Genomic DNA, 26,764 nt, shown 5'->3' with positions numbered 1-26,764 from the left:
ATCAGCGCCAAATCCTGCAGGTTTTGCAGCCAAACAGTGAAGAAAACAATGAGTGTGTGGGGATCTGGCTTGAATCTGACACCATAAGTGGATTTTAAAATATTTCTGTGAGTGTTTATGTCGGAACGGCTGACTCCGCTCCGCTCCTCTCGCAGGGTCCTCCCACCCCTTCTCTCAGCCGCCACTTGCTGCAGCCCGGTGCGTTGTGTAAGACGCGACCTGTTATGGCCACCACTACTTCCGGGTTTCAGCAGTCTGGTCCAGACCCTCCGCGCTCCTCCTCAGCTCGAGACGCACACAACATCCCCATTGTGCGCAGACGGCCGAGGCTGCATACGCATGCACACGCACCCTGCATACACTCCCCACTGGACGCGTTCGCGCACTCGCGCGCTGCATCGATCGTGGCTCCTTTAAGAGAGCCCAAGCCAGAATTATCACCCCACCTCCTCTTGATCTTCCTCTAGACGCTTTTGCATAAGAAAATCAAGCTGGGAGCCGAGAGTGATCAAAGAAAACGAGAGGAGAGCTGCTTCGTTTTTTAACGCTGATTGTGACCATTAAGCGTTGAGGTGGTGCTGATCCCGTGGAGACGCGCGTCGGATCCATCATTCATCCGCTACTTTTGACAAGCCCTCTCGCGTTGTGACTGACAGTCGGAGTGGCAGAAAAGCGATGAGAGTGGCCAATTTTGTTTAAAGGGGGTTGTTTTATTTTTACCCTGCTTTGGGAAAAGGACCCCGGCGCCGCTGCCGAGAGGACAGCCGAGGACGTGTATTCGTCGTGCCCGGGCTGAACTTGCAGTGAGAGCGAGCGGGAGCTCCTTGGAAGAGACAAGAAGAGAAGAAGGAGCTCGGGATTTTGGCTAAAAGCTCTTCTCTTTTGTTTTGGATTTTCCTTCTTTTGTCCCGCGTCCATCCTGGCCCAAGAGGGGATTTACCTAAACTGAAAGGGCAACCAGGGAGTGAGGAGGGTTATGGCGCAACGGGTACGTAGGGACAATCCTCCACCGAAAAAAAGTTTCTCTGAAGTCCACTGCGATGCTTGCTCTGTAACGTGGCTTCATTGACGCTCATAGCCACACGGACCCACGCTCGGCGGCGAAACTTTCTATCCTCTGCCTTCTTGACAAAAGGAGACAGGGTTGCAATGTTTGGCGTCTTTTGGCACGGTGTTACGCACGGCCGCGCTCCACGATCCGACCTCACCGCGGGATACTGGAAGCGCGATCATATCTCTCATCGGGCTATGTTTTTTAGATTAGTTATGACAGGCCAGTAACTGGAGGCGAGGTGTAGGGGGGAGGGCGTAGAGGCAAAACAAATCCATGCATTTTTCTTTATTTGGAGCGTCCAGTCAATATTGAGTACTTTTATTTATTGTCCAAAAAAAACTAAACTTTCGTACTATAGCGCTGGAAATGAGACATAAGCATGTTTTGTAAGGTTGGGATGATTCATATAAGTAGTCCTGGACCTTAACATGGTGTAAAAGCAGTTGTGTTGCAGGGAGCGGAGGCATTTAGCTGCTTAGTTTGGCACTGCTCTGCAGCCACACCACGCTGGGGTTTGCACCTCTTTGCCTTTAGGGTCGAAACGCTCAGCTTTTAGTGATAATGCTTTTTACTCTCTCCCCGACACTTGTTTGTCACGTCTTGAGAGCTCCATCAATAATTCAGACTCTATTTTTTTCCTTCAGTGTGTTACAGAGGAAAATGCTGTAGTAAGTTTCAACTCATTTTGAGATCAGATTGTATCTTCTACTTCTAAAATAAATTAAGTCTTTAAAAACGAGTAGGCAGAGATCTGAGTTTAAAAAGATGATTATTTAGGTAAAGTTTTGTCGGGGAAAAAAACTATCCGCACTAAACGTTCTGTACTTGGTTTGCTGCAAAAATACGATCTTTGAAAATAGAAAAGTTTAAGAGACTTTGTGCATCGTACAAAGCAAAGCAAAAGAAAATCAGGACATTTTAACCCCATTTATTATTTAATATATTCTCAAGAAGCCACGTTACAACATTTTTATAAAAAGAAAAATAAAACAAACAAAACTTTTCCTCTTTCTGGCTTGAATAATCGTAGTGAATGATCTTAGAATAAAAGTAAATATTAGTAAATGGTACTAATTAAACTCGGTGTTGAAGCTTTACTTTTGGAAACAATGTCCTGCTTCAGATTTGGAAACTTTTCCTCTGCGCGAAAATAACTTAAAGCACCTAAAATGCATTTTGTTTTACTATTTTGTTTGATAAATATGTCAACATTTTTTAAGATTTGAAAAACTAACTTCACTTAAAAGAATTATGCTAAATTTAAAAAATATGTTTTAATTAATTTAAAAAAAATCATGCGTTTCCCGATTAAAGAAAATGTTTGATTTTAATAAAACACACTTTCTAATGCAGAATACTGAATATGTTCTTGTCCTGTTTCTGATCTGACTCCGGTAATTCTGCATGCCTGTCCAGTTTTAACTGCCTCCTTGTTGTGTGCAGTACGAAGACTTGCCCCACTACGGGATGGACGGGGTAGGCATCCCAACCACCATGTACGGAGACCCGCACGGTGCCCGCTCCATGCAGGCGGTGCACCTCAACCACGGCCCCCAGCTCCACTCCCACCAGTACCCGCACACCGCGCACACCAACTCCATGCCTCCGAGCATGGGCTCCTCCGTCAACGACGCTCTCAAGAGAGATAAAGACGCAATTTACGGGTAAGGTGCGAGCCTATTCGGAAACAGCCGCAATGAGTTTGTGGATGTGCAATTTGGCGGAAAGAAGCAGGAAAACAAGAGCAGCTTATCCGAGGATAGTTTTTATTTGGTGTCCAGAAGTAAAGCATAGAGTTGCTGCTTTTTCTTTTTCTTTGCTTAGTGTTAGAGGGTGAGGCAAGTGTACAATTTGATATTGTAAAATTAATAAGTTCGCTTAAAAATTGTGACTTCACTGCTTGGGTATTATATTATAATATTATTCCTCATATTTAATCTTATTTTTTAACTTTGATAATGAGCGTAAAAAGGCAATTGCTGTATATTTACTTATTAATTACATAATTTTCCTCATGGTTAAGCCTATTTTGAATTAAATAAATAATAATTACCCTTTTACTTTTCCTCAAATTATATATATATATATATATATATTGTATTGAATTATTTGCTACATTTCTACAAAGAGGTGCAATAGGCACACACACTGTAAACTGCATCCAAACTCACACAAGCCTCTGACCCAAACGGGAGATTTTGTGCTTGAAATTGTTTGACAGACTCTCAAGCTTTTATGCTATTAGAGGCAGAGCAGATTTAATCAAAAGAGTCCGCTCGCTGTTTGTAGCTCTTCTAGAGAGCTTGCCCTAAAACAGAAAAAAAAAAGAAAAAAGGCGCACCGTGCTGAAGCAGCTTCAGTCCCCACGGGCAGGGAAGGGGGTATAGACGCACGGCTGGCTACATCCTATAGCCGGGAGAAGCGTTGACCCCGGCGCTGTTCTCTCTGGTGACATTTGCTATTGTATGTGTGTGTGTTCCCAGGCACCCCCTGTTCCCCTTGCTTGCACTGATTTTTGAGAAATGTGAATTAGCGACTTGCACCCCCAGAGAGCCCGGGGTGGCGGGAGGAGACGTCTGTTCGTCGGAATCTTTCAATGAAGACATAGCGGTGTTTGCAAAGCAGGTCAGAAAAAAAAAAAAAAAAAAGTTTGACTTTCTGCTGCACAGGGCTGCATGTTCGGACCGGTTGAGCTCATATAGCTCCAGGTTCATAGTACCTTTGCATTGCTTTTGCATGAACAAAATCACAATTAAATCCCAACATTGTGTGTTTTCAGTTGTGCGCATATTTTTGCGCTTTTTACGCGCATGCGCGCTAAATTAATAAAATATTCTATATCCATGTTTTCCTGAAACATTTTGTTTTTCTTGCAGATTCGGGCAGAAAAGCCTCTATTTTCATCAAATCCAGAGTTGGATAATCTGGTGAGAAACCAAATTATTTTATGTAGCAGATTTGAACTTTTTAGATAGAAGTTAGAAGTCTCCTGATGGGCTGCTCCTATTCGCTGTATCGCCACGTGGGGCTGAGAAGTGCAAACGGCATTGCACATCATGTTCCCCCCAGTTTGTGCTGTTTGATATAATGATGGCCCCCGGTTGTATGTGCACATAAAGGGCCGCTGTTAGAAGACGGTCACGCACCTTTAAACTCCCCAAAGTTATTCTGTTCCACCTTTTTTCCACTACTAGATGTCTTAAACGTGATGTTATAGAGAAACACTCTTTTTATCATTAGATTAGATGAAGTGGGGCTAATAGATCTCTGACTCTGAGGCTTATTGCAGTTCCAGCCTGCGCTCTGCATATCCACATTGCAATAACGTCCAAGTTTAATATCACTTCCACATAAAATCCATTGATATGAATATTTCGCTCATCTGCAGTTACTTGCATTGAGAAAAACGCACGTGTTTAATATCAGGAGATGTGAACTGCTCATTTTTTTATTGTTATTTAAATTTTTCAGATGATTCAAGCCATTCAAGTTTTACGATTTCATCTTCTGGAGCTGGAGAAGGTAATATTACTGTCGCTGCTTTTGCCCTTCCTGACTTTACGCCGTCAGTGATTAATGTTCACCACTCTTGTTTCAGAAGCTTACAAACATTTAGTTTTTTTTTTTTTTTTTTTTTTGTCCAGCATGCCACTTCAGACCTATGGGCTGTATCTGCATAAATGTATTTTTGCGAGTCGGTTATAATTAGCGTCGAAATCAATCATGGGGCCATTTTTTTTCTTGCCTTGCACACTTTAATCACGGCGCAAGCTGTTACAACTGGAACGGATATCTCTGTGCACCAAATATCTCTAATGAAGCTTAATGTTGGCAGCGACAGAACGCAAGGTGAAACATGTAGGCAAACTTTGCGGGTTTTTTTTTTTCCAAAATTGATTCTTTAAGGAGGGCAGAAGGCCCTCGGGCGGCCATCTGTGTGTAGACCGAGCAATGAGTGTTATATAGTGAGATTTGTTTCTTTATCAGATGGACGTCTGAAGCGCAATCAACTTATATATATATAGTAAAAAAGCTTCTTAATAAATAAAAATATATACATATATATTTAGACTTGGGATCTATATTTAGTTGAACGTATAATAAAATTTAGATTTCCAACCCCAAGTCTTTTGTCGAGCTGCATCACCCTGGCAGTGATAATGTAGTCCTTCTGAGAGAAAATGAAACAGTTTACCTTAAATGTCAGTCAAGCGGGTCGTCCTCGGTTTAATGGCCACTACCCGGGGCACCGATGATGAATTTAGCACGGGTGTTGAGTGTGTTGTAGCCTCTGAGCCCTCTTGTCACTGTCAATTTTTGACGATATCTCTATTTTGAGTGGAGAGAAATTAAAGCAGCAGCTTCCTGTGGAAACGTATCTATGAAATCTAAACAAATATTTAAAAACTTTAAGACTGGTTGGGGGAAATAAAATAGAAGAATTTGAAAAGTTTACTTTGATATCAAATTAACAAACTTTTTTGTCTAAATAAAACTTCACATGCTTGTAACTTTTGAACTTTTATTTTGTAATATGACAAAAATTGAGTCAAAATTATTACGTCGATTTTTTATTTTTATTTTGAATGAATCACTGTTAAACTAGTTAAAGTACATATCCTGATTAGCATAACTTCTAAAATATTTCCCTTCAGATAAAAAAGTACTTTTATTTAAAAAAGAAAAAAGTAGGCCCACAGGATGTTTTCTGTTCTGCTTACTTAATATTGAATTAAATCAGATACTTTTAAATTTATCCACACTGAACAGGATTTCATCTGGAAAAAACTTTGAGAATAATTTTATTTTTGAAATTGTTTCCATTCTGCTTCATTTTCTTATTATTATGAAATGTTTTCCCTTCTAAAATGTTTGCTGTTTTTTAAAATCTTTTCCATCTTGGCACTGCTGTGTAATCCCCTCTCTTCCTTCCCTCCCTGCAGGTACACGAGTTGTGTGATAATTTCTGTCACCGGTACATCAGCTGCTTGAAAGGCAAGATGCCCATCGACTTGGTCATAGACGACAGAGAGGGCGGGTCTAAATCAGACAGCGAGGAAATCACGAGATCGGTGGCGTTGGATCAGGTAAACAGAATCTCTCCATCTCCAACTTGGTGCATGTGTGTGAGAGCGCGCGCGTTCTTTGCGCGCGTGTGCTTTCTCCCTGCCGGCTATTCAGCTATTCTGGGTCACTGCTCCACTCCTCCGTTATTTGCATATGATTAAAGCCCGTTTTACATTCCATCCATCGGAATGAAAGAAGAAAAATCTGAATAATGTTGCTATTATTGGTCCATTAAGACTTGAACCCGGAACCGACCTGAGGAGATTACCTCGCCGAAGAATCGCCATAAACTTGACCTGCTTCATGTCGATTTTAATTTAGAGCCTCTCTTCATTTTTTTTCCTCTCTCTTTTTTGGAGAGCACCCCCTAGAAACAAAGCAAAACTCCTGCGTGACGTGGAGCTGAGAGGAAAGTGCAGCATTGTGGGGCTGCAGTTTCTCCACTGTAGAGTTCACGGTTCATTACTCGTCTTGTCAGTGTTTTTCCTTAGACATGAGTGCACATTGCTTATCGGGACCCCCGTCTTCTCCTTATTGTGCACAGATTCTTCCCCAATAAGCAGGTTTATTTATTTATTTTTTTGTAAAAAAGAAAGAAATTCGGAATCAGTGAGGTATTAAAAGGTAGATCAGGAAGTGTTTTCTTTTGTGCAGATATCAGAGCTAACCACAGCCTTCATTATGTGCTCCACTGACTGTTGGCACTCTGGGGAGGAGATATGCGCACATGCATGACCCTAATGGTCCATACACTGCAGTTAAATAATGATAACAGTAAGTGATGATTAGAATTATGCAAATCTGGATGTTGGCTATTAATAGCAGCAGTATATTTGAGCTAGACAAGGTTGGAGTAGAGATGCACCAATCAGTCAGCCAGTCATCAGAATCGGCTGACCTGCTCTGACTGCTCAGGATGCAATAAAACTATGTGATATTTTCCCAATAACAGTATCTGTGTTTATATAATAATTTTTAGAACTTTAATGAAAAAATATATCTCCATGTGTGTTAGGATAATAAACCAGAAATTGGTACCAGCTAGGAAAAGCCTGATTGGAGCGTCTTTGGTCTGTTGTGCAAAAACAAGTCAAACTATCCAAGAGTTTTAAAGGGCTTAATATAGGCTATAACCTATAGATGGCAATGAGGGGGTTGGGGGGTGGGAATCAAGTGTCTAAATTAAGGGGATTAGCTGGATAGTCCTACATAAAAAGTAATGAAGCGATTAGGCTAAATAATTTAAATCCATGGACTTCCATATGGTTGAGTGCTTGGTCTGAGTGCAGGAGAGGGGCAGCCACTGGCTTTTTATGTCCTGGACTGAATGGCAGGACAGAGAGAAGAAGACTGGGGGCCCGAATGAGAAGACCCCCCCTCCCTCAAGCCCCGCCGCGCATACTCTACTCCTCCGATCCCTGGCCCTTATGTCTGATTATGGAAATGAGAGGCAGAGAGAGAGATCACGGCAGAAGATAATACTTCATTTAATCCAAGGACATAATTAAATAACACAGAACACCACTTGTGCATTTAAGTGTCTCTTTGAGCAGCATTGTCACCTATTCTCTCAGGCATTCAGTGTTGAAAAAAAAAAATCTTTTATATTATTATCATGATTTCAAATAGATAGGTCAGAAGATTGACTGAACCACTATGGTATGCAGATGTGCAAATATTAAGAAAAAAAACTCTGGGGATTTGAGGTATATGAAGGAAGTGATGTTGTGCTTGGGGCACTCGTGCAGATCTTTAATTGACTGTATGAAGACGTGGCCTATTTTAACATAATGATGGTCCCTGTGTAGCCAAATCAGGACAAATCCTCATTGGATTATGTTTACACTGACAGAATAATATAAATGACCTACGAGCATATCAAGATATAAGATAACTTTCTGACAGATGTGTAATGTTGAAGGATGAGTTTATTTTGTGTGTGTGTCTAAATAGGCATATCCAAACAGACAGCATGTCCATGCCTGTTAGAGCTGAATGCATGCATTGTAATAAAACATGGGCTGCACAGTACATCTGTGATTTCATATATATATATATATATATATATATATATATATATATATATATATATATATATATATATATATATATATATATATATGAGTTTTTGTATTTTTGTGCTACATCTGATCTGTGGTCGTTAGGCAGCGACACCCTTCACCAATTTGCATTGTGTGAGCATTATCTCTTTCCATATGTATTTTTAATATATGCCCTCGGGCATGAAGTTGAAGTGGACTGGAAAGTGAATTTGCACAAAAGAACAATGTTAACAAGAGAGAAAAACCGGGCTCATTTATTCACAAACCAATTTATCCTAGCGAGGCGACTGTAGCAGGACAAAAAAAAAAAATATATCAGAGGGAAAAAAAAAATGCTTTGAATTGATTAAACTCACCAATCTAACAATGCTGACTTTCTTAGCTGCATTATCCCCACGTCATAAAAGTGACTGCGTTTTTTATTTACGTGTGTTTTTATTACTTTTCTTTTTTTTTTTTCCTTGTCTAAGAGGGAGATTTTTACGGCACTTTTAAGAAGAAAGCGCAGCATACCTGAGAGGTGAAAAAGTCAGAGGCTCTGCGCTGGCTTGTGAATGCAGCTCAGCTAGTTTGGGCTCACCCTCAAATGTTTTTGTGTGTCTTAGTCTGTGCAAGCTTGTGCACGAGTGTGAGTGATTGTGTATTTGTGCATGCACGGTGCAGCTTGTGTGTGTTCAGACCAGCCTGATAAATGCAGCACCCCCCTCAGGTGCTATGTGAGTGGAGTGACTGGTTAGCACCAGTTGGACTCTCTTAACTCCTTCCTTGCTGGTTTCCAGAGACTTTTCTTAATGGTATTCGTTCTCTTTTCAGCACATCTGTGAAGTCTTGTTGTTTAAATATGCTGCAGTATTGTGCCTTGCATCTCAGTCGGAGGAGTCAGGGAAATGTTGCAGGACGTCATTTGCGCAGTCTTTAATTGCTCAGAGTGCAGGAGGGGTGGGGGTGAGGAGTATTGCAATTTGTTAATGAACTCCAAGGCCCGTTGAGCCTGAACACCGCTAATAGTGCTGAGGACTCACTCCAAGTCTCAAGAGCTCCTCTACTTGAAGTGGGGCTGGAAATAATTGAAACTTCCTAAAAAAAAAAAAAAAAAGATTACCTGCCTGATTGCAGGAGTCCTAAACGATTCTGAATGCCCGGCGACTGATGTGATATGTTCTTTCAGCCTACGGTGTTATTTACCTTTTAGAAAGGTTCCCTGGCACTGCAGCTGGAATCATGTAGAAAGAACACGCAACGGCGACAATCTATCTATACGTTAAGGGATCTGTGGCTGGTTTTCACTACATCCCACTTGGCCTTTCCAAAACAAACCCTGCTTTTGAGGGGCGTGTTGTGGTCATGGTGTAACACTTTACCCCTGATAGTGCTATCATGGTATCTTCTCCCAACAAATGGCACTGTTTTGCCAAACAAGTGAGGGCTTCCAGGTCAGTGGGACCCAGCAGTGTTGGTTTAGGTAACTCTGATTGTCAAATACTACTGAACCCCAACTCCCCCCCTTCCAAGCCTCTGAACTCCTGAGCCGATGGAAACTATAACTGCCGGGGTCAGGCACTATTTTCCTAATCAGTACACCACTATTGCTAATCTATCTGCCTCTAGTCAAGGTATGGATCGGGTTTCAGCCGACCTCTGCTGCTCTCCTACAGTGGCGCACTGCTGTTCTTAATATAAACTTTTAAATCATTGTATTGATTGTTGGTAATAGCAGCTTTTGTAGTTGAATAGAAGACAGGTTTGACCCCCACAGTCACCCCCTCCCACCCCCTTTTTCCTTTCACCTCCTCCTCCTTCTACTCCCCTAAATTCCCCTTTTTTTCTTCTCTTTGAGTTGTGAATGCGGGGCGGCTGTTGAGGATTCAACAAGTGATACAAAGAGGTGACCACGTGACTTGTGTGTTCCTTAGCCTCTTCATTATTGTGCTGGAATAACAAGTAGGGGTGATTATGATTATGCAACCCGATGCTGGAATAACATCAAAGAATCTAGAGTGCATCTTAAATGCCACCATACTTTTATTGTTGTTTTGCTGTTGATTTATTGTTTGTTTTTTGAATGTTGAAGTATTGCTGGAAAGTAGAGCTTGGTTGAACCACAGGATCCCAGCTGCAAATAAGTTCCTGGCTTGTGACTCCTGATGCTTAAGATGAGCGTCAATGTCCGTCCCCGAGGCCTTCTGTGGTTTCTTAGGCTAAGTAAACAATAACCTGGCTTAACACATGTGTACTTAGCTAATGGAAAGTTCCTCTCCCCCTTAACCCCCTGCAAGCCTCCAACAATGGCCGCCGTCACAAACAGCTTGTCTCTAAGGAATCGGCCGAGAAAATCCCAGCAAGTTAACCCGCAGCTTGACTTGAAGAAGAACCCGCTGCGAAATGTGTCATTAAGAAATCACGTCCACCCTTTTTTTTTTTTTTTTCACCCACAGCTACATAAAAAAACAAACAAAGCAAAGCAGGGATGTGCTTTGTCTAGTGGTTAGGGAGGGCACCAAAGTTAATGTTTTTGTTTGGATTTCGGCTCTCACGGGATAAACAAGGAGCGTATAGCGAGAGTCGTAGAGGAAGCTGAGAAATAAAATCAGTTTGTCAGTTTCTACGAGTGCCATCTAAGCAGACTTTGAAAGCTCCGGTAATTATCTCAAACATGTAATTATCTTTGCTTGTCTCTGCGAAGTTAACCTACCAGTTTTGAAGTGTACCTGACGGCTATTCAGCGTAGCATACTTTACGCACTCAAGAGACAAAATCCAGTTTTCTTCCTCTCCCCCTTCAGCAATTATAAGGTTATTTCTCCTTTCTTTGTCTATTGTTAGGAGTTAGGGAGTGCAGAACAAAATGGGAGGGAGGGGGTCCTTTTTACTCTCCCCCCACTTTTTTTTTTCTTTTTCACCACGCATACCATTATCAGCGTCTCTTTTCATTTTGGAAGCACTAATATTGCAGCAAGGGGAGGGAGAGGGGTGGAGAGAGCTGAGAAAGCAGAGGTAGTTGGGTGAGCACTTGCTTGGCCGGTTATCAGAGAGGCAGATCCTGCTTTATCTCTTCACTGTGGAAAGCAAAGCAAACAAGAGTTTACAATGGCTGGCCTTTCTGCCCCTTTCACTCACAGCTTTCCCACCAGCGCTTGCCTGAGTGGGAGAATGTGTCTGGAGTTATTGCAGGCCATCTTGCCTTTGCTGCCGCATACACATGGCATTCTCCCGGATTTCAGCTCAAGTAAGCAGCACTGTTGCAAAAGGTCAAAAATTGTGTTAAAGAAAACAACCACAGAGGAAAGATGCATCAGGAATTCTGAGCCACTGAAAAGCTAGACTGTCTTCAGACTCAGGTGTGCAACCATAGTGGATTTACATACGTCCATTTATGTCTTCAATGTGAAACATATGCATTGAGTTAATGAGTATTCTTACACATCATGAACGTCAAATTTCTCCTGAATACATAAAAAAAATCTAACCTTTAACCCTAAATATTTGTTCAATGCTTTAAAAAATAATCCCTTTTAACAAACCGTGGCAAACCCTTTCAAAATAAATGCCTCTACTTTTATAATTTGAATCTGTGCTTTCCTGTTTTCCTTGGTTTTGAATATTTTGTGATACAGATAGTCATTCCTTTTAGCCATTTGCCCCTAGATTAGAAGGGGACCCAGTGACAGGAGGATAACAGAGAGGTAAATATTGATTACTATTATGAATGCCAGCAAAAAGAGGAAATCTGGGATCTCCAGGTCTCAAATCAAAAGTTTTACATGCCAGCCGGGGGTTTAGGATAAATGCCAAAATAATAAATGTTTTTCTCCATCCTACCATCTCAAATGTAAACGTCAAGTTTGCCAAACTCTTGTGCTTTTGTCAGTGTAAAGAAAAGTTTCCCATCTTGTCAAGTGAACCGACATAGTTAAACACACCTTTTATGTGGATCTAAACATGGTGAAATGACGGAAAAAGTGAAATCCCAGATATTTATTATTCTGATGCTCTCCCATTCTGATTAGTGCATGAGCATTGGGATCAAGGGGATTTAAAGGGTTCTGTTGAATCAGGTTGGACTATGTTACTTTCAGTGGTTTTTTTGTTGCACATTTGAAAAAACGTCACAATCTGTGAATTAAATTGATAAGATGGATAACTGCTCCACAGTGGTATGGTACGCATTAGGTACATTAATCAGAAAGTATAGATAGGCTTCAGTTTAGATCTCCCAGTTCAAACTTTCAGCATGTGGAGGTGAATCTTGTCAATGCTTTGGCAGCCATGCCTCTCTGGGGAATAAATTGTGCATCCTAAAGTGTCAAATGCAAGGTAAGACAATACTAGAGCCTTATTCTACCATTGGCATCCTGTCTTTTTATGCCACTGAAATGCAATGGGGATACGTATCTAAATGTGTGGCAGTGGTAGAGGTTTGGGCATTTTGGTAATAAAATCCCAGGCTTGGTATTAAGAACACTAAAGAATACACTGTTTAAAAAGCACCCCACGCCCACCCTTACTTATAGTGGGGGATCTATGATGCAGTTTTTTCTTCCCCACAAGCCAAAGAAAGCAAGTTATAGTGTGTGACATGCCAGGCTGTAAAAAACAAGTCTTAACATGAGTATGTATATTTTTTAACCACTGAGTGAATGTACGCACAGTGAATGTTGGATTTTTCACCAAAAAAAATTCAAAATGAGATTATGGTACTGAAAAAAAAAAAAAAAAAGAATCCTTAACAGAGGTGCCAACCAAATGGTCTTCATCTGTGAATACCCAAATCATCATGAAATATATTTCGGGAGTGAGAAAAGGGGGAAGAGCTGGGTGGTAAAACATAGCATCCCCAGCCATTTTCTTTATTACTGCAAATGATTTGGCAAGGCAGCATTTCTTGCATGAGCGCTTGTATGATATGGGGGCCTGGCACGGCGAGAAAGAGAAGCCCCCTCTTGCATCTTAGACGAGGCACAATGAGAATGCATCGGATTGGAATGCCTCACCGATCATAGAATCAGAATTTCCTGCAAGGAAAATCTTTTCACGGCGAATTAAGGGGATGTAGGGGGAGAAAGAGGAAAAGAAAGAAGGGAAAAAGGTATGTGTGGCTCAAAAAAAACAGGGCTCTTTCGGCTTGGCGCGGAAGATTTAAGAAGTTTAGCTAAATCTAGGCAGAATAGAATGTGGAAAATTGAATTTACTGAACAATTAGGCATTGAATTAATCTTTATCCCGCACAGAAGACATCCAGCAGGAGAGAAATTTGAAGGAGAGGGAGGTGTTGAGTGAGAGACCAGGGTGGCTCATTAAGCGAACAGAATGAATCAAGTGTGAAGCTTTGGGTGCTGAGGGACACTCCTCCTTCTCTCTGTTTCTGTTTATTCATCTGTTCAACCTCTAAATTTAAATACACTAAAGGTGTCCCTCCTTTTTTTGTGTTTTTAAAGTGTTGTTAGCACAGGTTGCGTGTCTGTTTTCTGTTCAAGGTGAGTGCTTTCTGTTAATATGGCAGGTGTCCATGTATTTGTGGAAAGTGGATAAAAAGTATTTGTATATGTGGGTGTGTTTGTGCAAGCTAAGTGACCAAGAGGAGTGTGTTTGAGAACACACACATGCTGCGCAGCCCTGTGTGCGCCGGTTGTGTTATCTCAGCCGTGTGTGTATTAATTGCGTGTTAGATCAGAGCTGGGCCCCGTTCCATCCAAAGGGCGGCCTGTGATTATAAATAAACTCCCTCCCCCCCTTCACCCCCTTATCCCCGCAGAGATGCCACCGGGGCCCCGTCTCAGCCCCGCCCCGTTTCCCATGGGGCCGCAGTGGCCACCTCCCAGCAGGCAAAGCACTCTTTTGTTCAATTACAGCTAATGCAGTAGTTTTGCCATTTCTCCCCCCCCCCCTCTTTTTTTTTTCTACTTTCTAATTATATTTTCAAATGGAAGTTGTTAGAGAATTACAACAAAAAGGACAAGAATAAAAGAAAATCACATCCTTTTTGCGAGCTGAAGCTCTTGGGTTTTTCACTCCTCACCGCTTGGGATCCCTGGGGGGTTGGCTGTGCAATTCCTCCTCAGCTCTGCATAAACAAGTTCGGCTTTTTTTTTTAACGCCAAAGATTTGGAAGGAGTTGGCTAAACCTGTCGTTAACTGTTTGTGTTTTGAACATGTGGTCTGGATTACCTCACTTCTGATGTTCTCTGGAGTCACTCGGTCATGCATGGGTGTTTCATTTTTTTCTTGTTCCATGGTCAGAAAAAAAAGAGCTACTAAAGAGAAAGGAAAAAGAGAAACAATCATCCTGCTTTTTATCCATGTAAAAATCTGTGTTTACCCACCCTGTCCCTACATCCTAGTCAAGCCTTCATGCAGTGACTTTATTCTTTATTGAAAAGCCTCAGAGTCTAATTTGGAAAACGATTATATCGTCCATGTAATCACTGGATTATAATTTCATAGCCTGGGAACATCAAAGGAGCTCTAATCCGCCCCAAATGTGTTGAATTTGCTGACTTGTATCTTCTCTATATTATTCCACTTAGTCTATATTCTGTTTTAAACAAATACAGTGTCATGGAATAATGTCTACTTTTATTTTCTAAAGCAAAAAAAAATCAACTCCAAACCCTTCACGCAACAGCAGCAGTGCCAATCGTAGCATCCCAATTGAAACCAGTTGTTCCCTTCCCACAGCGTTCCTCTCCTCTCCTTCCTTTCTTCCTCCTTGTGGGTTTCTGTCACTCATTTCTTCACAAAAAGACCTAAAAGCAATGCGTGCACTCCGCTTTGCCCCCTTGATATCTGCCTCATTTGATTTCACAGAGCGAAGATAGGCCTGCACAGGTGTTGGAGGGGCATGATAAGTGTTTGTGTCGCATGTGTTCTGTTTGTTTGTGATATCAAGTTGTATCTGAGACATTTAATTCCATTTCCCTTCTCCTGTGACGTCTCCTTTCTCACCCTGCCTTTAGCGCTAATGTTGCTTCACAGAGCGCTAGGAGACATCTGGTTTAGTTTCAGTCACATGTCGCTGCTCTGTATTCAGTGGGCCTTTGTTTTTCTTATTGTTTTTGCATACATTCATTTATATATTTTGCTAAAGTATTCATCTCCTTTGATTTGTTTTTCACTTTTTGCCAACATAAAACGGGCGGGATTGATGTATTTTAGGGGAGTTGCATGTCACAGACTAACATAAATGGTTACGGCAATTTATTTTCTTTACAAATAAAACCTCTAAAGCTGTTTGACATGCATTTTAAACAGCGCCTCTGAATTAATACTTTATAAAACCTCTTTGAACAACTGGAAACACTTAATGTTCTTGGCAATATTAAGTCAGCTTGGATGGACAGCATTTGTGGACATCAGTTATTGATACTTGGCACATTTTTCTATATAGATTCTAACATAAATGTTTCCTTGCTAGTACAAAATGTATAATTTATACTATTTCAATGAAGCTCTGGCTTTTGTGCTCCTTTCCTACTGCATGTGGAACTTCCTCCCATACATACAAGTGTTTAGGAGTCTTTGAGATGATGGCTTCTTAGGTTGTTGGTTGTTTATGTTAAACATTTAATAAAAAATCAGTAAAATTATACATAGTTGAAAGGATGTAGGATAACGTTTGGATAAGGGATAGCGATATGCAGTACACATGTAAGTGAAGAATAAAATCCCAAATAAAACAAAACATACCTCACAATCGACCAAGAACTGCATCCGTCATCAGAATAACAGTCCAGCTTCCCTGCCCTTGCAGAGGCAAACCATCCCCACAGTAAGATACTGCCACCACCATGTTTCACAGTGGGGATGTTATGAACAGATTTACCAAAAGCCAAAAATGTTTAATTTTGGTCTCATCTAACCAGATCATCTGTTTCCACATGTTTCCAACGCTCCTACATGGCTTTTTTTTTTTTTTTACAAATTTTACAATAAATTTTTTGATCGATTTCTTTTATCAGCTTTTCGTTTTGTTACTTTGCCATTTAGACCAAATTTGGTTGAGCAGATGATTTGAAGCTGTCCTGTAGCATCCTCTCCCTTCTGCTTAGTGGCCAGAAAACAGACATATCTTAAACCTATTTCCTTTAATGGCCGCACCTGATTAACTGTAAGTGGGTCACAGAGGACGTCAGGTTTAATAGTAAAGAAAGAAATAAGACAGAAATATTTGAGTTATCCACAATCACTGCATTATGGATAAGTCTTACTTATCCATAATTCAGTCACATTAAATCCCTGGAAACTCCCCTGTTTATTGTAGTGAAAATGTGAAAAGGTTCAGGGGGTTGAATCCTTTAGTGACTATATGTAGCAACACATGTCTGGCTGTAAGTGATGAAGGCTGAGATGTCTTACTAACTGTTTGATTGTATTTGTTGCCTGCTTCCCTATCTGTTTACACTATTTGTGGCGTGTGGTCATTATGTCTTCAGTCCTCGCTGGGTCATTTGCTAACCACCGTCCAGTGTGCAGCTGACACTCATCCGGCCGTAGACATATTCAACTTGCTATATATAAACTCCGGAGTCTCTCATCTAGTCAGTAGATACATGGGCAGAGATTCAGTTTTGTATCAGCAAAGTAGATTTTTTTGTTTTTTTATTCTCAAACTTGGCAATAGGTTCACATTTCCATTTGTTTTTAGTCAACCTCAGCAGGGTTGGTATTGAATTTCATTTTGTTTAAGGAAAGATTGTTGAAAAGAATTTGCTTATTCAATTTTGTTTTTCGCTGTGCCCAAATTGAAATCTAGCTTCATATGAGTAGGACTGGTGTAGGGCTGGATTTATACTAATGGGGCAATACATGACTTATTTACCTCTTACTCTGCTCGGATGACTTCACTCCCTGGTGATTTCCGTAGCCTATCTTAGGTTGTAGCTGTTTTGTATTTTCATCTGCTAGTGGTTTAGGCCAAATGGAGGCGGCTGCGGATTGCATGCTTCAGAAAGCTGGGAACCGAAGCAACATGTTTCCTCTCTTTTCAGCTGGATTGGTCTTTTTTAGAAACGTCTTCTAATCTGCATTTCATAAAGAAAACTGTTGCGGGGCCTCCCGTATTGTATGATGGGCTACTTGAGACATAATCATGACTTCATTTCGTTTCGATTCAGCTTTTATGCCGTTGTTCTAGAAATGCTCAGATCAGTCAGAGGGAATGGCATGAGTAATTTTTTGTCTTTGTTCATCTCAGATCTGTGGTCAGCATGTAGGATATGAAAAAAAACTTTTTTTCGTATGTATAAAATATATACAACAAAAAATAAATAAGTAAATAGATTTAGAGAAACAGCGTCTTGCCAAAAGACATCACGTTTTTATGAATGTGTAATTTTCTTTAGGAAAAGTGTATTTGATTATTTTTTTATTCAATTCAGTTTATATATATAGGGCCAGTTTATTTATATAGCGCCAATTCACAACACAAGTCATCTCAAGGCACTTTACAGTTCAACCCTGTTCAACCCTATTCATAAACATGAACTGATTTATTCCTAATTAATAACAAATAAAAGAGTTTATAGCTTATCTCTTCTTTGCTGTGTCTCCCCTCTACAGACATCCTGGAACAGAGACCACGACGACACAGCGTCCACACGCTCTGGAGGTACGCCGGGACCGTCTAGCGGTGGACACACGTCACACAGCGGGGACAACAGCAGCGAACAGGGTAAGGCTTAATGTGCTGGAGGAGTATAATTAGAGCGCTAGGATAATAAGATTCTCAGTGTGTTTATTTTTCTATATGACATAAAGAACAGTTCTTCATGTGCTTGGTACTGCAACAGTTTAGATCACCATTACAAATGTGCTTAAAGACTTAAGTTGTTTAGATTGGGATTAATGCAGCAAACAAACTGCAAACAGAAATGCAACTTAATATATTATTGAAATTGATGTCAGGGCAAGTAGTGTGCAGGGTTGCCTGTGCCAGGAGGCATAGCTTGGTTATGAGCAGAGGACATTGCGATGTGTTTCAGCCCCAAAAAGCCTCCACTTATGAAGTCAACACAGATACACTGTGTCTCCTACTGAAGCTCTTTTTTTGCCAGTACTGGTCAGCACTGAGGACTTAGACATTAGTTTAGACAGAAATGAAAAATAGATCACATGGAACACGCTGATGAAAGAGCTCTGAAATTACAGCAAACTCAGGCTGAGACAAAGAGACATTGTACAAGTGTGTGTCCACTCCTCTACCTTTGATGCGTAATAGTCTGGAGCAGCCAGCCAAGAGCTGATTGGCCGCTCTAATGAGCGTGCTCTGTGCCGAGTTTGGGCTACTGCTTCCGTGACCTTTGCCCCTTATTGACCAAAACTGACACTTCATTTTTCACATCTTTCCAATTATAGACTGGCTCCTTATATTCTCCCCCATTGCAATGACTCTATCTCATCATCTCTCTGTCACCTCCGATCTCTGTTTTCCCAACTCTGTTTGAGCTCTTGTATGTTTTTGTTTGCCATTGGAGTTCATTAGAGGGTAAAATGTGGGATAGTGAGCACTGAAAGTTTGTTGGTGAGTCTGAGAATTTTAAATTCTTTGATTTATTAAAGGGCATATAAATGCCACTCCTGCCCTTATACATATTGATGAATTTGCTACATTTTTCTAATTAAGTTTAACCCAAGAGTTCTACCTCTAAGAAAAGATATCTGACATATTGATGTTCAAAATAACAAAAGGTTTTACTAATCAATAACCCTGTTTTAAAATATGCATGTAGAATAATTCAGTCCAGCTTTAGCTTGCCCATATATTTACATTCTTGCCTTATTTTTTCTCATCCAATTTAATCCTGATGCCAAAAAACTGCCCTTTAGGGAGCACTAATACTAACATGGAGGAAGATGTCAACATTACTATTGTTAGTGGCAAGCTGGAAGAATTGGATCAGGTGCAACCAATGGAAATCTTATTTCTGTTAGTCAATGAATATATGACCATTGTCTTTTAGAAAAGAGGCTTTAGATTCTCTAGATTCTGAACAGAAGATTCAGACTCATTAATAGAATTAAAGTAGCAGTTTTCTTTAATACCAATTAGCCGCTAACAGTTATCCTGTTGGTTTATTATCACAAATCAACCAACTCTTGTAACAAGTAGAGGTTCTTCAGGACCCTTTCTAACAGCAGTTTATTGGTTTTGTTGGCAGACCCCAGCAGAAGCTGTTTTGTGTGTTGACTCTATTTGTACCAAATAGACAACCAATAGAAACCATTTCCTTTCTTACTTCAAAATAAGAGCACCACACATGGATATAAAAGTATCTCAAGGTTAAATCGCACAAGATAAGCTTGAAGCTTCGAGAATTTAAGAGAATGGAATTAGTTTTAAATAATCTGGAAATTCATCTCTACATGTCACCTTTCATGAAATATTGCAATATTAATGATTTGGTTACAGGATTTTCTGCTCAGGTGTGACTAAACTTAACTAGAAGACAAATTTAAAACTAAACTCTGGAAAGGATTTTCTTGAAACATGGCAGATGGCTTAGCTTTAGTCAACTCTTTTTAACAAGACGAAACGATGCAACAACAGAAATCTATTGTGTAACATTTGTGTAACAAGCTGATGGCAACTGTTTACATGTTTAACCATTCAGGGCGTCTTTTAATCTATATATTTTTAGAACCAGGTAGTTTCAGATGACTCCTCCGTGTTAAAGCTGTTTCATGGGAGCCCACATAAACAACAGCCTCCCATAGCATCAGAGCGCAGTGACAACAGTAAATGCCGCAGGACATATTGGACGCCGTTCAGGTTTATATGGGTTAGAAGCTATCACTGCCACGTCATACTGGCTCGGGTAAATTCTGTGTCATTCACTCGGTAATCCCAGTAAGCTGGTTATTTATCTGTTTGGCACTTTGCTCACTTTCTACCCGACAGCTTCACCCTGTTGTCTCTCTTCCCTTCTCTCTCACTCTTTCATCTTCATGTCTAACCTCCACTCTTAACCCCCCCTTGCAGTTTTCCCTTGTCTCCCACCTACACTCCAGTCTCTCTTTCATTTGACTGTCAGTTTGTTCCTCTTTCCTGATGCATCCCTCTACTTTCTCTCTCTCTTTCTCCTCCCCCATTTTTCTTCTGTGCCTCCCACTCAGTCTCGAACATCACCTTTTGTCTATCCCTCTTTTTTCCTTCTATCCCTCTCTTTGTTCCCAGTGTGTTCTCCTTGATTCCCTTCCTTTTTTGCCTACTTTGTCCCTGTTTATCCCTGTGTATTAACCTCTAGTGTGTCTCTTTTGTGATATTCATATTTCTTTCCAACTTGCTTATCCTTCTTGAATAATGTGTTTTTACCGTTCTTCATTACTTCATCAACAATATCTAATTGCTAAATTTAATGAGACACTTGGCTTCACACACATTAACTTTTTACGTAAGCTTTGAAATTAAGTTACCCAACTCTTTCCCGCTGGAACAGCTTCATCTGTTCTGGGGAGAGTTTCTAAAAGGGTTAGGAATGTGTTGATGGGAATTTTTAAGAATTTCTTCTGGGGAACAGGTCCAACTCTTAAGTTGGATGATCCAGCCTGTTATGAAGTCTCAAGTCAAATGCATTAACTAGAAGAGGCAATCCCCAAACTGTTCTCTCTCATGGCTATCCATTGTGACACAAATAGTTTTCACAGGAACTCTATTAAGGCACCACCTTTTCTCGTTGTGCCACATAAAACCAAGTCTTCTGCTCAGATTGCCTGTAATACAGAGAGTGACAGTGGAGAATCCCTCCTTAAGTGGCTTTAAGGTGATGAGGATAGGCTTTAAAATTAGAAAGGAATTTGGTAGAAGCTAAAAATGTATTAATGGAGAATTCTTGAGCATTAACCATTTTTTCTTGGAACAGTCATAGAGAGTGGTTTGTTTTTAAAACCAAATTACATAAACAGTATTGAAGACTTGTAAAGTTTAATTGAGGTATTTTTTGAAAGGAAAGTCAAGTCTCGCTAACTTTTTAAATCCTCCATATCAACCGCTTAAGAAAATATTGATCGCTTATTCCATCTTTTACCAATACCTCTTACGTCTCCCCTCAATCACTCTGAGACCTTTCCCACTTTCTCCTTTTCTGATTCCCTCGTGCTCCTCTGCTTATCATCTGCTCTCCTTCAGCCTCCTTCCTCCAACAGTTGAAGCATTTCAAATAAAAGATGCTGGAAAGACACAGCCCTTTAACGAGTGATCTCATCTTTTCTTTTTTTTTTCTTCCTTTTTTTCTGGGGCTATTACTGAGGAAAAAAAAAACACATGTTCTGCTCTGGTCTCCTTTCTTAACGGGTCATTGCCCAATGGTATAAAAGTTGCTGTTTTTTTACCCGGAAGTGTACTCTTATTTTTTGGAAAATCAAAGAGCTTGAGGAACCGTGAGAACTGTGGATAGAAATAATATGTTTTTTTTTTTTTTTTTTTATGATAAGATAGTTAAAGATAACTCGTAAACTTGCAGATGTTTTGCAGAGCTTTTACAGTCTCAAAAAGGCGACAAAGAGAAGCCTGGCTCTTATTTTTACATGTGGTGACAATTCTCACATGCTGCATCCTCATTTATGGTGTTTATGCTTTGACCACAATGCCCATGGTATTTTTTTGCACTGAATTCCATTGGCAGTCACAGAAAATAGAGGGAGGATCACATTTGTTTCACATATGTCATTAAAATCAGTTCTGGGTGTCTTCTTTTTCCCCTAAGAGCATACAAAGAAGAAAGAAGCTTGTTTTTCTTTTTTATTTCTCCTCCTTTTCTTCTGGAGATCTTTGTAACCATCCAGAGAGTGCTGACAAGAAGACTCCAAGAGCTACCCTGCAGTTAATTAGTCCCACTCTATTAGTCCAGCTATGTCTTAACTAGTTCCTACCAACAGCCATGCTTTGTTAACAATCACAGCAGCCTTGATCATGCTCTTGTATGAAAAGTGATGCTCTGAGGGTAAAGGAAAAGCTAACAGATCATGCGCTCATGATGGTGGGGAGTCCCTCATGCATACGAGTGAGTCTGCTCTTTTCTTGCCATATAAAGTGACTCCTCTTTGCCTGTGTGAATTTGTAAGGACACCCCTCGGCTTCTCCGAGTGCCTAGCGTCTGAGGGAAACAGAATAAAACTCAGGAGCGGGTTGGTCAGCTGCAGCCAGGCGGTGGTGAGCTGAGCGTGTTGTTTGCTGTCTCGTTCTGAAAGCTACAGGGTCTGCTTCTTTGCTGCTCTGAATCGTCCTGGGAGTGAGGCGATGACTGGTGATATTAGATATGTATCACCAATTACCCAGACCGTCTGTGCAAAGCACAGAGTGCCGGGCCAAGACAAATGGCTCCCTGTTAGGCTTCGTGTTGGTGTCTGCATTTGTTGCTGGTGTTCAACTATTATTCTGAGATATCTGAGTTTATGATATTCAGCTCCTGATGTTCAATTCAATGGATTTGTGTCTAAAAAACATGTAATTTGCAAAACTTTTTGGCACAGATATAATTTCCTTATACTTTCAACAAGCTAGACCTACTTCTTTGTAAACTGTTCTTGATTGGTATGTCTTTAGGCTTTTTAAAAGTCTTTCTTTCTTCTATTTTTTTCTGCTTCTCAACCTTAAAAAAGTTTATTTTTGTTGAAAACAGTTTTTTTCCCCACCTAAATAATATAAAATAAATAGCTTTTCAAAGAATGATGGCGTCTTAGTATTGGGGCAAGATTCTAACCTTTGTGCTCAATGCATTAAATACATTTTACACCTATCAGTAAAACACACTCAATTATTATTTTTCAAAGCACTAATAATTAGAGGTTCTTGGATGTTTTTATCAAAGGTTTAGTCAAGCCCTAAACAGGAACAATGTTGTTTAAAAGTGAGAGAAAGGAAAACTCCTTCTAACAGTTGCCTGTGATATTATTAAAGGTTTGGGAAATAGACCAAACAAGGTAATTCTGCATTTCTTTGTATATGATACATTAAGTGAGGACATATTGGATAAAAAATACAAATTTCAACTCTTTATTCAAGGCAACATAAAGACAAGGACAGACCAATGTTAAAAAGGCATAAAAACATGTCCAATCTTTGTACCTATTAAGATAAATGTTAGCAAGTTAAAGAAAAAAAAGTTTTGGACTTTATAAATGTCAGTGTAGGCTTGCCCCAAATTAAAAGTTTGTCAAATACACATTGATAATCATAGTATATAACCTTCAGCAGTTGTGAGTCTCCATCGATCAGGCAGTAATATTCCTGATGTTCTCATCCAATCACCCATCCATGCATCCACGCTCCAACTTCAGTGCCCTCCAACAAGGTCAGGCCACAGACTAACTGCTGTTTACACCAGTCTTATTGGGTAGTTTCCAGAGTTGGGGTGGGTTTTTGTGAATATGGACAAGGGAGCCAGCCAATCACCTGCAGGCATGTCCTCATCCAATGGTTGGGCTTCACATGGCTCCCTCAAAGTCACCGATTAATTGGTCCGATTGTCCAGTAGACCGGAAAAGAGGGAGCTGCGATTGTTTGTATGGTCTGTTACTCTCTGACTTGATCTACTCTTCTGGTTTCTCTTAGATGCTGTAAAAATTCAAAGGTGTAACCAGGTTCTGTAAAGCAAAAACACCTCACAATAACAACTTTATATATAACTGTGTCTGTTTCCATTAAAAAAAACCATAATGCGTTAATAAGAGAGAAAAGGAAAAAAAAAAACAGGATGGTCAAACGTCCATTTGTCAGCTTGAGGTGTATATTGTCTAGACAATGTCTAGACGTGATCGAGCAAGATCTCTCGGTCCGGTAATTGTCTTACTGGTGTCCAGCTTTACCAGTAATCTGTTTAAATGTGAGGCTCTGTGGGTGGATAAAAGGTATGCAGCTCCCTTGAATCTATCTTCAGTCAGTATCACTGGAGGTGGAGGTAGCTGGCAGACACAAACATGATTCTCCTTTTGATTTCCTCAGGGTGCAAGTACAGGGGAGGAGAGGGAAAGTAGAATAAAAAGGGCTAAAAGAAACAATGCAAAATGGAAGAGTAAGGCAAGATAAAAGGGGTAAATTCAGTGGAAGCCCTTTGAGGCAGCAGTGGTGTCTTTATGTGTGTGTGTGTGTGTGCAAATAGGTAGGAAAAGGAGAGTGGAGGTGAAGTTACTACTAATCACAGCGTTAAGTGCTGCTGAGTGTTGTTTGAGAATTTACAGAGCTGAATAGACTTCTAGAAAAAAGCACGTCACTTCACTAGATACATTAAGTTCACTCTGTGTGCTTTATTCAGACATCTGCAACATAAAACGTGTGTATCTATCTTTTAGTTCACATGCAGTTTATAAAAATCAATATATGACAGCCATAAAGGGTAATTGGTTCTAAAAGATCCTTATAAAATAATCTCTGAACTGTGTGTTGCTGGTAGCTATGTTTATTCCATCTCACCAGATTTACTGCTTCTCAAACATTATTACCTGCAGCTACCTGGGAAAAGGCTTCTCAGTGACCTGCTTCTGCCTTTCTCACTCAGATTGACGGACTTTACAACTTCTCACTCTCGCTATTGCAGTGGCTGATGCATCCGCTGTCAAGTAATGACTTGTCTTTCTGAAAATGATGTCCCTGGATAAGATTTTATGGCCAGTCAGCAAACTCGAGTGCCCCGAGTTTGCCCCTCTCTGGAAAGAGGAAATTGTTTCAGGTTCCCACAGAGAGGAGTCAGTTTGCTTTTAGGATTAAGGCTGTTGTCACACAGCTGCTGGAGGGGGTGAATAAAAGGGCCTAAACTAAAAGCAAACAGCATGATTTCCTCTCTTCTCTCATATACATAATTTAACATGAAGTGATCAATCAAATCCACTAACTTGATTTTATTAGCCTGAGTCAATATTTTATGTGTGAGAATCTAGAAACCATAAACCCATCAGTTAAGATGTACAAGAGTACTTGACTGTGAGAAATATGAGTTATGTGTTTCTGCACCGTAAGAGGATAAATACTTCAGGGTATATGAGTTTTTAGGAACTACAATTTAGATGATTAGTTTAAAACAACAGTACAAACCAAAAATGTTTAATTATTTGTTCTTTGAATAAAATATCGAAATGCATATTTTATTAGGAGGATAAGGTTCTATTTGAACTTCAAATTTCCCAGATATAAAGATGTATGCAAACCACATTGTAAAAGTCTCAACGTGCATTATTTCTTCTTTTGTAGTTTTCATACAAGATACAATTTGATTGTGCTTTCCATCTTTGAATGAATGAATAGGTCCTGAGTAAGAAAACTAACCAAATTTCCATCCATCCATCCATCCATCCATCCATCCATCCATCCATCCATCCATCCATCCATCCATCCATCCATCCATCCATCCATCCATCCATCTGAAGAAGAAGAAGAAATATTTGCTTTAACTTCGTTGTAAAATCTTACTTTTGTGCTTTAAAATCAAGCAAAAATGGACCAAGAACCCTCAAATATGGAGTCTAGGATGGTATGGAATTTGATCATGATATTTTTAGGATCAATGGCATCAAATCTGGTGGAAGTTAAATTGCTCACTGGGCAGAACATTTGAAGTGTAGCATTGCCACATGTTTTCTAACGTGCAGCTGGATCTCTTTTAAGTTCACTCCAACATCAAGTGTGCGAACTGATATTGTTGCACAGAATCAGAACCATGGCTGTATGTGATATAGCCATACACATGGTTTCATATACTCCCTCCTCTTTTTCTGTCGCTTTCACTTTCTCCTCTCTTTCTCACATGGTTTGGTCGCTTTTGACGTATTGTGATAACATCGAGTGAAATTACCAGCGCATTTTGAAACTGAAATTATTGTTGCCTCTCTTCCCTGTTACTTTAGATTTCCCATGCATCTGTTCAGTTTGTGTATATGTCTGTCTGTTGGCTACATGAGGGCATGTTTGCATGACCAAAGAAATGCAAAGTCTTGCCCCGACCATTACAATATGCCTTGTGTGCAGAATTTACATGAAATACATATTCATTCATGACAAGCATCTGCACAAAATGTCTTCCTTCATGCTTTCCCTCGCCCCTCATATGCCTTCACTTAGTCTCTGTGTTTGCTTCAAGACGTGTCTCAAAAGAAAAGTATTTTGGTTATTTTGAAAATCTTGCCGTTTAATAATGTACTTTATCTATGGAAGGCATAAATGCGCATTGAGACAAGTTTGTGGCTTAAGAAAACTGAAAAAGAAAAAGCAGTTTCACTTCATTTGCTTCACTGAGGGAGTGCTAGTGGGAGGGAAATATATCTTTAGCTCCTATGTTATAATTGTGGCACACTAATGATGTAGACACATTCTCACTGTCTGTTTACAGGAAGCTCTCTTCTTTAATTTGTGACTGGTGCGAATGCCAAATGCCTATATCTAATTACTGGTGGTTGCTAAAAGATACTGTTTACACACACCCTCTGTAGCCTTCTAGATGTCTCTTGTGTGTCAGATTTGCAAAAGGATACTTAAATGTATAAGTTAGTAAGTATAATGATGAAATTTAATTTACATCATTTGAGTTTTACTTCATATTTGATCACAGGAAGTGCTTTAACACTCAAGATGTCTTCAAATACAAATATATATATATATA

General features: G+C 40.0%; 1 protein-coding gene across 1 annotated transcript in view; it reads left to right on the top strand.

Moving 5' to 3' along the window:
• The first annotated feature begins 241 nt into the window (after window positions 1-241).
• LOC107095752 (homeobox protein Meis1) overlaps window positions 242-26,764 on the top strand; it is a 90,662-nt gene continuing 64,139 nt past the window's right edge. Inside the window, exons 1-7 of the mRNA XM_015392010.1 lie at window positions 242-988; window positions 2,498-2,718; window positions 3,538-3,679; window positions 3,931-3,981; window positions 4,526-4,576; window positions 5,998-6,141; window positions 17,739-17,850. Of these exons, the coding sequence (XP_015247496.1) occupies window positions 977-988; window positions 2,498-2,718; window positions 3,538-3,679; window positions 3,931-3,981; window positions 4,526-4,576; window positions 5,998-6,141; window positions 17,739-17,850 (733 nt within the window). The 5' untranslated portion in view covers window positions 242-976. The remainder of the gene's footprint in view (window positions 989-2,497; window positions 2,719-3,537; window positions 3,680-3,930; window positions 3,982-4,525; window positions 4,577-5,997; window positions 6,142-17,738; window positions 17,851-26,764) is intronic.

The sequence above is a fragment of the Cyprinodon variegatus genome, unplaced genomic scaffold (assembly GCF_000732505.1).
Source record: "Cyprinodon variegatus isolate N-32 unplaced genomic scaffold, C_variegatus-1.0 Scaffold569, whole genome shotgun sequence".
NCBI lineage: Eukaryota > Metazoa > Chordata > Actinopteri > Cyprinodontiformes > Cyprinodontidae > Cyprinodon > Cyprinodon variegatus.
The sequence above is the reverse complement of the archived record's forward strand: the minus strand, read 5'-3'. Positions and strand labels throughout refer to the sequence as shown.